Raw genomic sequence first — 13,212 nt, forward strand, 5'->3', positions numbered from 1 at the left:
AGATACCAAGATTCCTATAAAATGACACCCTTTACCATCATTTTTCGAATTAATTGTTGTATTTGATCAAGTTCAGTGTTTCCCAGCTCAATATATCTGTTCTTTTTGTCTCGTCTTTGAAAGAGGATGCCTAGCAGAACGACAGGAGCGATCGCTCAGGATTGGGAGCCTGTGGTGCTGCGCAAGTCAAAGACAAAGGCCCAAGACCTGCGCGACCCGAAGGCGGTGAACCAGGCTCTTCGATCAGGCGTACCAGTCCAGACCATCAAGAAATCCGAGGGCGGCTCTAACAAGAAAGCAGCCCCGGTTGTGAACGCTAGAAAGTTGGACGAAGGAACGGAACCCGCAGCGCTGGACAGGGTGTCACCGGAGGTAAGGCAAGCTATCCAGAAGGCACGGCTAGAGAAGAAGATGAGCCAAACAGAGCTGGCTAAGTTAATCAACGAGCAGCCTAAAGTGGTTCAGGAGTATGAGAACGGGAAGGCGGTTCCTAACCAGGCTATTTTGGCGAAGATGGAGAAAGTGCTTGGTGTGAAGCTCAGAGGGAAGGTTGGGAAGTGATGTTATATGATCATATGGACAGGTGGTTAAAACGACATGCTATCTGGTGTGGCGCGAGGTGTTTTGTGAATTTGAAAATATGTAGTGTGGGGTCTAGTCTAGTCTTCTAGAGTTAGTTCTCTCTCCCTTTCGTTTGTGCATATTGATGTATGATCAGACTTTAATCTGGTTTTTGTTGAATGGATTCGACTTCTTGATTGCTTTTCGTGGAGAGAGAGAGAACAAAAAAAAAAAAAAAAAGGGAAGCCGCGAATTTAAAAATATGATTGAATTCACAGATCATTAGTTTTTAATTTAATCCCTCGTTTCGAATTTTTAATATGTTAAACAAAATTATGCTGATTAAAACTGCTACTTCTGAATTTTCCACCCGAATTCCACACGTTTTCATCTTGTGTGATGGGCTTAGTCAAAAAAATATGGAAGCCCAACTAAATCCAGCTCGCGTCCGCACTTCAACAGACCTAGTGATGGCTGATATTCAGTCTTATGGGCCTCCAAACTTGGCTTTTGCGGTCCAAAGGTACTGATGTTTTGCATCTTGATATCCGGTGCAGAAGATAAACAATCGGACGTTAGTCGTTAGTATTCAATAACCGACTTAGCCTTATTTTAGATATTCATTAATTTATAAAATTTTATTATTAAGACATAATTCTATTTAAAGATTATTTATGTATAAACTCTTTTATTTTATTTGATCCATATATTTCTTTATTCTATACTTGTGATATTCTTATTCTAGTCAATCCAATTTGTTGATGTTGAATTTTTGTTCATATTGAAAAAAAAAAATTGAAATTTATAAGGAGTTGGTCAATGATGCTCCTATCCTATGGTTGGTCAAGGATCCTTTCATGCATTACGCTAGATATCAAGGAAAATTCATTCTAGCAATTATTTTAGATATTCATTAATTTATAAAATTTTATTATTAAGACATAATTTTTTATAATTTTAAATAACGAAATCAGACATAAATTTTTTATAATTTTAATAATGAAATATTTAAAATTAGATTTTTAAACAGAAAATTTATATAACTAATTAAATTAAATTGTTTTTATTTTTCAATTAAAAAAATTAAAATATTTGAAAGATAAATCATAGATTACAGATATTATCTTTTAAAATGTTGGATGCAAATGTCACTTTCGTTTTGGCATATTATATTTGATGGTCGGATATAACTATACACCGGCAAATTTTAGTAGTATCACATCCTGATCAACTGGAGGTGATAATTTCACCCATTTTAATTGAAATTTATGTTTTATTACTAATAAAATAAAACAAGTGCGATAATTACAAAACTCAATAATATATAAAATACATAATGAGATGCCTTGCCCATCACTTTCGCCTCATGGCCTTTTTTGAGCCGGAGCAATGTCAAGAATATTCCATGGCCTACAATGGAAAGCTCAAAAGAAGGCTTTTTATTAAAATTCTGCAATTATGGTTTATGATCCCATGAAAGAGAACGACCCCGTTACACCGTTTTAGCTCATTATAGCCAAGGAGAATTATAAAGGGGGGTTACAACGGACTTGGTCTGAAGAAACTTATGTAAGGCTTCTAATCCAAAATCTCTCCCGTATCCACTCATCTTATAGCCTCCATAAGGACAATCGTTATCAAAAGCAAAGTAACAATTGATCCAAATAATGCCGGCCCGGATTGATCTTGAAACTGTGTTGGCCACATCCAAGTTCTTTGTTACAATACCAGCTGCCAACCCATATCTTGTGTTGTTTGCTCTTTTAATTCCATCTTCTACAGTCCTGCAATTGCTCAATAGACAGCATTATAATCCAACAATATAACTTTAACATAATGAAGAGAATGAAAGATTTTGATTCTGCACTTACTTGAACTTCATTAATGACATCACAGGTCCAAAAATTTCATCCTTTGCTATTAGCATATCCTCCTGAGCAAATTGTTATCATAATAAGCAAAGTAATTACATCATAATTGGAATTGCAAGAAGTAGCTGAATTGTTCGAAAATTATACCTTAACCTCGGTGAAAATGGTGGGCTGCAGAAAATACCCTTTGTTCCCCAAAGCCTTACCACCTGTCAACAAGGTGGCTCCTTCTCTTTTCCCATGTTCAATGTAAGAAAGAATTTTTTCAAATTGCTGCTTATCAACCTGCATTTTGATCATAATGGGTGAAATTCTACATATCAATTTTCACAAAGTGTGATTAATTGAATTGTTCATAATTAATTACCTGTGGACCTAATTGAGATTTAGGATCAAAAGGATTCCCAACTACCCAAGTTTTTGCCTTCTCCACCAATTTCTTTACGAGTTCATCATAAATTCCTTCCTGAACATAAACCCGTGAACTTGCCACACAAATTTCTCCCTGCAAATATAAAATCAGAGAACTTTTTACATTTTTGAATCCAAATTCACTTGAAATATAAGTATGCATCAAAGGAAAAGAAATTCATTTGCCTTATTGTGCGTTATGCCAAGAAGTGCAAGATCAGCTGCCTTATCCACATCAGCATCATCAAAGATTAAGAGAGGTGACTTGCCTCCTAGTTCAAGGGAAACCTGTTTCAAATTACTTATCGCAGCGGCCTGCATTATTTTTTGTCCAACTTCTGTGGATCCAGTAAAACTAACCTGGAAAACCAAGAATTCAATTACTTTATACCGAACACAACCTTATTTTCTATGAAATGAACAAAGCCATCCTATTAAACTTAACCTTGTCAATATCCATATGAGAGGAAATAGCAGCACCAGCTGTCGGACCATATCCATTTACTACATTGATCACTCCAGCAGGAATCCCAGCCTGATTAAGTTGATACACATAAATTAAGTAAACCCAAAATTAAAACAGTACATAAACTTTTTGCTAGGATTTGATAAAACAAAAAAGAAAAGCATTGAGAACCTACTAGCTTTGAGAGATGGGCATAATAAAGAGCTGAAAGAGGAGTTTGCTCTGCTGGCTTGACAACCATGGTACAACCAGCGGCTAAGGCAGGTGCGACCTTCATGAAGAATATGGTGCTAGGGAAGTTCCATGGGATTATATGGCCTACAACACCAATGGGTTCAAGCAAGGTGTAGCCATGGAACTCCATCGACATCTTTAACACATCTCCATGGATTTTATCTGCTGCACCTGCATAGTAACGAAGAAGACTTGCTACATGAGGAATATCCACAGCTTTACCCCAGTTAAACAATTTTCCGGCGTCCATCGCATCAATTGCTGCTAATTCCTCTATGTTTTCTTCAATTAAGTCTGCAAATTTCAGCAGAATCCTTCCTCTCGCCTGGTCAAGTGATCATCACCATTCAGCAATAACTAACATATACCATGACAAATTCAAACAAAATATGTAATCATAAATTTGATTTCTTACGAATACTTACAGCACCAGACATGCGAGGCCATGGGCCATTGTCGAAGGCATCTCGTGCAGCCTTCACAGCTAAATCGATGTCTTCCTTGTCTCCCTCTGCAACTCTGGCAATCACCTCTCCATTTGTTGGGTCTATAGTCTCAAACGTTTTCCCTGTCGAATGAGTTCCATTTTTCTCCAAATTAAAAACTTTCGGTAGTGAATAAACCGAAGAAATAAATTACAAAGGAACATGCGCGCGCGAGAGATAGAGAAGTAGAAATTAATTAATTAACTAACCGGAGATGGAGTCAACAAATTCTCCATTAATGAATAACTTCGTAAACTTGATGGTAGGCGTCTTGAAGAAAGACTGGTCTGCAGAGTTTCCATCGCCATAAGCAGCTACCATCTCTCTAATTAATTAACCAAGCGAGCTACCTGCGATTTCTTCTTCTATTACCTACGTTATTTATAAATACTCAGAGATTGGTACCATCCTAATTTTTTAAACAAAATTATAAATTAATGATATTTGAAGGAAAAATACTTAAAAAAGCATCGCCTTAACACTGTTGTTTGGATTCTTCAAAAATACATGCTGTCATTTTCTATAATTTTTTTTCCTTTTTTCTTTTTTCATTGGCTCTAATTATTTTTTCCTTTTTTCCATAATTTTTATTCTTTTTTTCTGATTAAATAACTAGCTTTGAGAAACCTTGGATTAGGACAACCTTGACAAGAAATACATAGTTGATTTAAAAGCAAAATGCAAATTAAGATTTACTATATTGTACAGAATTAAGGAAAGCCATATCTCTTTTTCATCAGCAATGAGCACATTCTTATGACTTTTATGCTTCTGAAATGACAGCTCCCTTGTAGTGTATCAAATCTTTCAATATGATATTTATGTATACTTTAACATTGAAAAGCACAATTTTTCTCAAATTTTGTACATTAATACTACCTATATTTCATAATACTCGTCACATTAAATTAGAACAATAATTATTGGTCATATCCAAAAAATATATATATATATATATATCATTGAAATCATAAATGTGATAAGCATTTTGGAATAAACTATTTTTTCAAATGTAACAATTATTATGAAACGGAGTTAATACGTGATTTGATATAAATGAATTTAAAATATTTAATTTATTTATAAATAAATTTTAAATATAATCCATTTGCAAATGAAGTTTTCATATTTCTTTTAAAATATATAATTCAATTGAACTGAATAAATCATATAAGAAAATTTTTTTCTTTATTTATCTTTATTTTCTTTACTTTTTCTAGAAGATATTTATCTTTATTTTCTAAAACACCGTTAGCATAATAATTTCATGAAAAAGATAATAAATATAAATCATATTTATTTCGTAAAATATAATAATCTTATTTTTGTGTTTGTTACAAGCACCGGTCAAATAATTTAAAAATTTTAAATTAAAGCCTAAAATATATATAAATAAAATTCTAAAATTCTAAAAGTCAAAAAAAAAATCCCACCTAAAACTTATAAAGTGATAATAAATATAAATCATATTTATTTCGTAAAATATAATAATCTTATTTTTGTGTTTGTTACAAGCACCGGTCAAATAATTTAAAAATTTTAAATTAAAGCCTAAAATATATATAAATAAAATTCTAAAATTCTAAAAGTCAAACAAAAAAAATCCCACCTAAAACTTATAAAGTGTGTTATAAAATTCAAACACGTTATATACTAAGTTACTAGCCGAATATTATAATAATAATAATAATAATAATTATTATTATTATTATTATTATTATTATCATAATCATAATAGTTTTATTAAGAATGGTATAATTATAATTCTGATAATTTTTATCTAAATGGTATAATAATTTCATTTATTAAGTTATCTTTTATTACAAAGTCAAGATATATTAATATTATGGGTCACATGAGACAATAGCACAGTTTGAAAAAAAAAAGTTGAATTTTTTTCTAATAATTTTTTATAATTCTTCATCTTGCCTAAGCCTGTTTCTGTCCCCATTGACTCGAGCAAATTAATGAATATTAAGTTTTGTGTCTTCATATTAAGTTTTTATCAGAAGTTTTTATAAACCAACTATGTTTTTTTTTTTTTTTTATAACAATTAAAATACGAACCTTTTAATTTTTATTACCCTAGAATATGTATTTACCCATTAATGGTTCATCAATGTATATTAATAATTATATTATCATGTTAAATAGCATTTTCAAAAAAAGAAAAAAAAATCATGTCATGTAGTAGTTTTCCAAAATTCTAACACGTTACCTGAGCACGAGCGCCTCAGAAGTCAATTCTAAAAGACAAAAACGTAAAATTCATAACAATTTTTTTTCCTCTTTTTCCAACCACATGACTAATAATGAAATTGACTGCTGATTAAGGCTTTGGTCCCATTAGTTTTTGCTTCACATAAAATGAGCATATGACGTTCACTGTGCTCTGACAGCTAACAACGTTTAACTCACTAATTTTGCTAAATAATCCCTAGATATTTTAATTAATCAATAGTTTTATTAAAAAAAATTTTAATCATAATTAATTGGTATAACGACTTTTCACCAAACTTAATATTATAAATAGAATTATCTCTGGCATGACACCAAACTTATATGATTTTATTTTTTTTATCTTTCATAACCATGTTTGTAAATTATTAGAAATATTAAAATATATAAATATTGTGGTTTTTAAAGTTGACATTTCAAGAACGGAATGAAATACAATATTTTTCTCAAGTAAAACATACTGTGCATTTTAAGATATAGAAGAATAGTTTTTGGAGATGAATCACGAATTCTATATGACAAAAATTATATATATATGCGAGTAAATGACATCAAATAATATTTGTTGTATCTCTATTGCATTTTTTTATTATCATAGAGAAGATTTCAATTTAAAAAGCTGATGACCGTGTATAATATATATATGTGTATTCACAATCACAGCCAAGGAGAATTATAAATAGGAGTAACTACAGACTTGACTTGTAAATATTTATGCAGGGCATCCAATCCAAGATCTCTACCAAACCCACTTGACTTATATCCTCCATAAGGACAATCAGCATCAAATGCGAAGTAACAGTTGATCCAAATAATACCAGCACGTATTGATCTTGACACTGTGTTAGCCACATCCAAGTTCTTTGTCACAATTCCAGCTGCCAGTCCATATCTTGTATTGTTTGCTCTCTTGATTCCCTCTTCAATTGTTCTGTAATATTAATGAGCTTTCTTCAGTGAAATTTTAAATAAAAATTTGACAGATTAATTATCAAACTGTTACTGTTCTTACTTGAACTTCATCAATGACATAACAGGTCCAAAAATTTCATCCTGTGCAATCAGCATATGCTCCTGGAAAATAATTACAACAATTGTGTTTTAATTAAGAAAATAAATAGAGTTATTAGCAGTTAATTATACGTTATTTAGGCAGGTACCTTGACATCAGTGAAAATGGTAGGCTGAAGATAGTATCCCTTAGTGCCTGAAGGGTTACCACCAGTTAACAAGGTGGCTCCTTCTTTTTTCCCAGACTCTATGTAAGAAAAAATTTTATTGAACTGCTGCTCATCAACCTGTGGACCGAGGCGAGACTTGGGATCAAAAGGATCTCCAACAACCCAATCTATTGCCTTCACCTTCAATTTCTTTACAAATTCATCATAAATTCCTTCTTGCACATAAACTCGCGAACTCGCCACGCAAACCTCTCCCTGGAATTTTGAATGAAAAGAAAAGAGTAAATTAAGTATCTGACAGGAATAATAAATTAATTTCATGCCATGGAAAGGAAATTTACCTTGTTAGAGAGGATGCCAAGAAGAGCAAGATCGGCAGCTGCATTCACATCAGCATCATCAAAGATTAGGAGAGGGGATTTTCCTCCTAGTTCAAGTGAAACCTGTTTTAAATTGCTTAAAGCTGCTTCTTGCATTACTTTTCGTCCCACATCAGTAGATCCTGTAAAACTTACCTGAAAATACTTTTATTATAAACTAAAGCTTCCCTTTTCACTTATTTACTATATCAGAAACTTTTAACGGAAAATACCTTATCAATGTCCATATGAGAAGCAATAGCAGCACCAGCTGTCGGTCCATATCCAGTTATAACATTGATCACTCCATCAGGAATCCCAGCCTGACAAACATACATGTATGTTTATATATTCAAAACAAAAAGACAGTCAAAATGTATGATAACGTTGATCTTGGAAGCTCACTTGCTTAGCTAAATGAGCATAATAGAGAGCTGAAAGTGGGGTTTGCTCAGCAGGCTTGACGATCATTGTGCAACCAGCAGCTAAAGCCGGTGCGATCTTCGTGACAAACATGGTGCTAGGGAAGTTCCATGGGATGATATGTCCTACTACACCAATGGGTTCGTTCAGTGTGTAGCCTTGAAGCTCGCGTGACATTTTTAATACTTGGCCATGAATTTTATCTGCTGCACCTGCATAGTACCTTAGGAGGTTTGCTGCATTAGGAATTTCTATCATCTTTCCGATGCTGAACAACTTTCCTGCATCTATAGTGTCTAGTGCTGCTAATTCTTCTATATGTTCTTCGATTAGGTCTGCAAATTTCATCATAATCCTTCCTCTTGCCTGCTCAAATAAAGATTAAATTGAATGGTTGTTTATGATCAATGGTTATACTTAATAATTGTTAATGTTTTAAAAAAATTGTAATGGTTATTTTAAAAAATTGTTACTTTTATCTATATTTTTATTAATGAAAGGTCCGAGATATCATAGTTCGATAAAAAAAAAATATTTTTATTAAATTTGCATATGATGGAGCCTATATATACACTCCAAGTTTTATATATATATATATATATATATATTTTACATTAGTTTTTAACTGAGAGCAAGGAAGGGGTGCATCTCGAGGCTAAATAATAGGTCATCTAACTCATAAAATAACATGCCATAAAAGGTTAAGATTAAATTAAATTGTAACAGCGAGCACTTTCCGCATCTTTAATTCAATGAAGAAAAGGTATCACATCATCATGTGATGACAAAGTATTTGCCAATACTGCAGTTAGAAGTAGAGTTAGATTTCCAGTTATCCTGTTCCTCCTTCAATTATCATTGTCGTTTAATATTATGGCTGTCAATTTTATGAATAATAATGGTAAATAGATATATATAAGACAAAAGGAAGAATGCATACAGAACCAGACAGGCGAGGCCATTTGCCATTGTCAAATGCGTGGCGTGCAGCTTTTACTGCTAAATCGACATCTTCTTTATCTCCTTCTGCAACTCTTGCTGTCACCTCTCCGCTTCTTGGATCTCTTGTCTCAAACGTCTTTCCTGTATATATTAATTGTTCTTTTATTTTCTTTACTTAACCAGAATCATAGTTTATTTTGCAAAAACAAAAATAGGTTCCACATCTGATGAACATCATCCATGAGAAAAAGGCTAAACTTTGAACCGTTCTGATAACTATTATTTTTTATATTTATATGTTACTGTTGCTGTTTCTTTTGTGCGCTTTCTTTTTGCTCTTTCCTTCCTTCTTTCTTTCATTTATGAGAGTATATATATATATATATATATATATATATATTATTTTTACGGACACAGTAAAGGAGTAGAAAAATTATAGGATGAGAGAAACAAGAAATCTAGCTTCTTGAAAACCATAATAATAATAATAAAGAAAGAAAGAAAGAAAGAAAGAAAGATAAGAGAGCGTTGTATGAAGAAAACCTGAAATGGAATCAACAAATTCTCCATTGATAAACAGTTTGGTAAATTTAATTGTTGGTATCTTGACGAAAGAAGCTAAGCTTCCATTTTCTTGACTTCCCATCTCTTTCTTTCTTTCTCTCTCTGTCTATCTCTCTACCGATTGGTAATGGTGTGACTCTATACTGTAACTTGCTGTATTTATATAGACACTCGTAGTATACCGTATAATACGTCCGTGGATACCCTAGGCTGCGTAGAGGCTAGTAAACGTAAACGCACTTTGTTCGTGCGTATATACACCCTATTTCGTGCTCACATGAGATTCATTTTTCGTATTTTCAAACACAAACTAAATGGATGAATGAAGTGCCGGGGTTTGATTGGTCTTCATAGGTCACTTATGGAAAAATTGAGAATCTCGAGTTTCGATTACAGTTATTTTCACTTATTTTCACTATATTAGTGAGTCAAAGGGAGGACTGTTATATAGTCTGAACTTTATTATTCGTGATGTACTGCTTTCTAATACTATTTTAAAAAAATTAACATCGAATATATATACTTACAAATTAGGCTATATGATATATTGTACATTTATAAATATTATAGCATGGTCCAGTCAATAATTTGTCAAAAATAGGGAAAAAAAGGGCCCCTCCATTATTGAATGACTGCCATATTGAAAAGTATGTTTGGAATGTTTGGAATTAATAAGTAATAATTTTCTTTAAAAATAAAAAATAATGAATGAAAAACAAAAATAAGTAGATATTTAATGAGTTCCAATTCTATTTAACATTACTAAAATTCAAATAAGTTCGCAAAAGGGATAGGGTTATAAAACTAATGAATTATTAATTTCACACGTAAGACAAACTAAAGATCGTGAAACTCTCTATGAAACTTATTTACAACAAAAATTAATTTTATATTCATTTAGTTTCAATTTTAAGAAAATAAATATTAACTAAAAAAAGAAATAAATAACAAATATAAAATATTTCTTCTAGAATATTGTATATGTTGTCGTAAAGGATCTTGATTCTGATTGTGTGGCTACAGCTCAAAGGTGTATTAATGGTTAGAGCCACAAAAAAAAAAGGGAAAATCGCAACCATCTACATAAAACTATATAAAATATAAAAATAGAAATTTCAAAGCTACCATGAGATAAAACTAGAGCGTTGAAGTGCTGATTTTTTTTTTTTTTTTGCATTTTTAATTTATTGTTTTATTATATAACTATTAATTATTATCATTTATGAATACAAAATGGGAATTTATATTTATAAAGGCCCTCTATTTATATTTTTCATAATCAATTGACTGTAGTCTTTACTTTAAATTTGAATGAATAGTTCATGAATAGAGCAAGCAAAAATAGTGCATGTAACCAAAAAATTAGCCATAAAAATAAATAATTTCTCCATTTCCTCTCTCTTTCCCTTTCTGGGAGAGGAAGCCACCGGAAATCAATAACATTATGATAGGAAAAAATAATAGAAGCTTCTATTACAAAATCTATGATCAAGTTTTCAAACACGCTACAATTTTTGTAGCTGCACCAAATTTGTTGTTGTTCTTGGTTTACAAAAGCTACTCAAATAATATTTTTCTTTTAATGGAAGATATTCAATAATAAGATCTTTTTTCTTTTTTTGTATATTTAATTATTATAGTTCTGAATTTGTCGCTTTCTATTAATTTCTCTTAAATCTTATCTTTTTTATAAATGATGAGAGATCTTTTAAGATTATTGGTTTAATTTTTATTTGATTAGTTTTGAGTTTTTATCTATTTTATTTAATATGTTTGTGCATGGATTGAACCTTTGGCATGGTAAAATTTGGTTGCCAAACTTTTTTTTTTAAAATCTTTTTATTTAGTTCTCTTCTAAAATTGGAATTTAAATTCCCAAACTCTAGTGAAATCATATTTCGACTCAAAGAATAAATAATTAGCAAGTATTACTTTTGCTTTATCATGGGGAGCGCCAGATCTAAGGTTACAAATAAATATGAAATTTTTTTGAATTCAAGACAAAACATAATGGAATTTAGACACTTTATTTCTCTCTCTCTCTCTTTTTTATTAATTACTTAGGTGAATATTGGAGCATAATAGTAATAATAATAATAATATTACAATCCGCGCATCGCGCGGACACGTGACCAGAACTACATATAAATGTGAAAATATAGAGAATAATGAAATTTCTGATAACGACCTTAATGGAATTTCTGATATTATAAAATAATCTTAATAATATCCAATTAAAAAATTATATTTTATTAATTAGTTGATTTGATATATTTATTAGTTGAAATAAAAATAATTTAATTTTGATTGATTATATTAATTTTTTACGTGAATTTAAATTTTATTAGGAAATTTAATCTAATTCTAAATAAAAAGTTATTCAGCGTAAAGACTATAATTTTATCGATTAGAAAAATAAATGTCCATATTAAATTAAACTTATAATAATTAGACGGTGCAAAAAAAAAGGGTCGTTTTGCCTGTTTGTGTGCCTGATTTGGTTCCAACTTTAGTTTTTGATAATTACACGCACCCAAACACTACAGGAGGTGACTTTCCACAACCCGCTTGTCGTTTGGTTTCAACTGTTGGTTTTGGTCATTGCTTGGTATGTTTCGTGCTGGGGGTACTTGCCTTGTGGTTCTAATAAATGCTTTGCAATGGGATATTGAGAGGATTTTTTACAATTAATTTGGTGAAATTGTGAATTTTTCTTAATTTTATTGGACTCTAGTCTGTGTATTTGTATTAATTGTCTTGTAATTAATCAATATTAAGTATTTACAAAGATAAAAACGAAATTGCTTAGAAGACAAAGTAATAAAAATATAAAAATAACACATTAACATTTTAAAGCGTGGAAAATAATATTTCAATATTTTCTTGTACAATATAATAGCTAATTTCTTATACAATAAAATAGCTTTTATAATTTAATTAATATTTCTTATAATAGAATTTTTAACATATCTAGTAAAAAATGTATTTATTATAATAAAAGTGGTTAATTTCTTGTAAAATAGCTTTTACTAATTATAATATATATTTTTAGTTTGATTTATAACCAATCAAATTTAAAATTTACATTAAAATTATTAAAAGTAATTTACCTTTATTCTGATACAGTAAGTTAAAAAAATAACGAAAAAGTTTAATAATAGGATTACGATGAACTTTTATTATTTAATTTTATTTACCATAATAAAAATGCACATTTACTCGTGTCTCGTTTTGAATAATTGAATTGCCCAATGGACTTTTGTTTTTATTGTCTGATTAAAAATATCGTTAAGGATAAATTAGTCTTAGGTTGTGGTCCGCCATATATTTTTTTTTAAAGTAATTTTTAGCATTTTGACTAATCAAAACATTAAATACTATGTTTTATAGTGTTCGATAACACAGCATTTGAATTAGCTTGAGGTTGCAATTTTATAAAAGGTTAATCATGTAATGTTTAGCGTTTTATAAAAAGCT

General features: G+C 30.5%; 3 protein-coding genes across 3 annotated transcripts; 1 reads left to right on the forward strand and 2 right to left on the reverse strand.

Annotated features, from left to right (window-relative positions):
- The first annotated feature begins 15 nt into the window (after positions 1-15).
- MBF1C (multiprotein bridging factor 1C) lies at positions 16-741 on the forward strand. The gene has a single exon (XM_012221274.4). The coding sequence runs from the start codon at positions 127-129 to the stop codon at positions 559-561; it is 435 nt and encodes a 144-aa protein (XP_012076664.1). The 5' UTR covers positions 16-126; the 3' UTR covers positions 562-741.
- A 1,073-nt stretch (positions 742-1,814) lies between these two features.
- On the reverse strand, positions 1,815-4,447 carry ALDH2C4 (aldehyde dehydrogenase 2C4). Its single transcript, XM_012221275.4, has 9 exons — positions 4,238-4,447; positions 3,969-4,111; positions 3,485-3,868; positions 3,289-3,378; positions 3,030-3,203; positions 2,800-2,937; positions 2,580-2,717; positions 2,433-2,494; positions 1,815-2,345 (listed from the first exon to the last, which is right to left on the reverse strand). The coding sequence occupies exons 1-9, from the start codon at positions 4,347-4,349 to the stop codon at positions 2,072-2,074; spliced, it is 1,515 nt and encodes a 504-aa protein (XP_012076665.1). The 5' UTR covers positions 4,350-4,447; the 3' UTR covers positions 1,815-2,071.
- Positions 4,448-6,812: 2,365 nt separating this feature from the next.
- Positions 6,813-9,878, reverse strand: LOC105637699 (aldehyde dehydrogenase family 2 member C4). The gene is made up of 8 exons (XM_012221276.3): positions 9,715-9,878; positions 9,170-9,312; positions 8,212-8,595; positions 8,040-8,129; positions 7,789-7,962; positions 7,427-7,702; positions 7,279-7,340; positions 6,813-7,197 (listed from the first exon to the last, which is right to left on the reverse strand). The coding sequence occupies exons 1-8, from the start codon at positions 9,815-9,817 to the stop codon at positions 6,924-6,926; spliced, it is 1,506 nt and encodes a 501-aa protein (XP_012076666.1). The 5' UTR covers positions 9,818-9,878; the 3' UTR covers positions 6,813-6,923.
- Positions 9,879-13,212: the final 3,334 nt, after the last annotated feature.

This window comes from Jatropha curcas, chromosome 8 (assembly GCF_041381405.1).
Source record: "Jatropha curcas cultivar XTBG-Jc1 chromosome 8, XTBG_Jcur_1.0, whole genome shotgun sequence".
NCBI lineage: Eukaryota > Viridiplantae > Streptophyta > Magnoliopsida > Malpighiales > Euphorbiaceae > Jatropha > Jatropha curcas.

Coding starts and splice junctions, on each gene's coding strand:
- ALDH2C4 (XM_012221275.4), bottom strand. CDS start 4,349: ATGGTAGCTGCTTATGGCGATGGAAACTCTGCAGACCAGTCTTTCTTC. Junction 4,112..4,237: donor ATTTGTTGACTCCATCTCCG/GTTAGTTAATTA, acceptor CTCATTCGACAG/GGAAAACGTTTGAGACTATA. Junction 2,718..2,799: donor AATCTCAATTAGGTCCACAG/GTAATTAATTAT, acceptor ATCAAAATGCAG/GTTGATAAGCAGCAATTTGA.
- MBF1C (XM_012221274.4), top strand. CDS start 127: ATGCCTAGCAGAACGACAGGAGCGATCGCTCAGGATTGGGAGCCTGTG.
- LOC105637699 (XM_012221276.3), bottom strand. CDS start 9,817: ATGGGAAGTCAAGAAAATGGAAGCTTAGCTTCTTTCGTCAAGATACCA. Junction 9,313..9,714: donor ATTTGTTGATTCCATTTCAG/GTTTTCTTCATA, acceptor TAATATATACAG/GAAAGACGTTTGAGACAAGA. Junction 7,341..7,426: donor CCATTTTCACTGATGTCAAG/GTACCTGCCTAA, acceptor ATTATTTTCCAG/GAGCATATGCTGATTGCACA.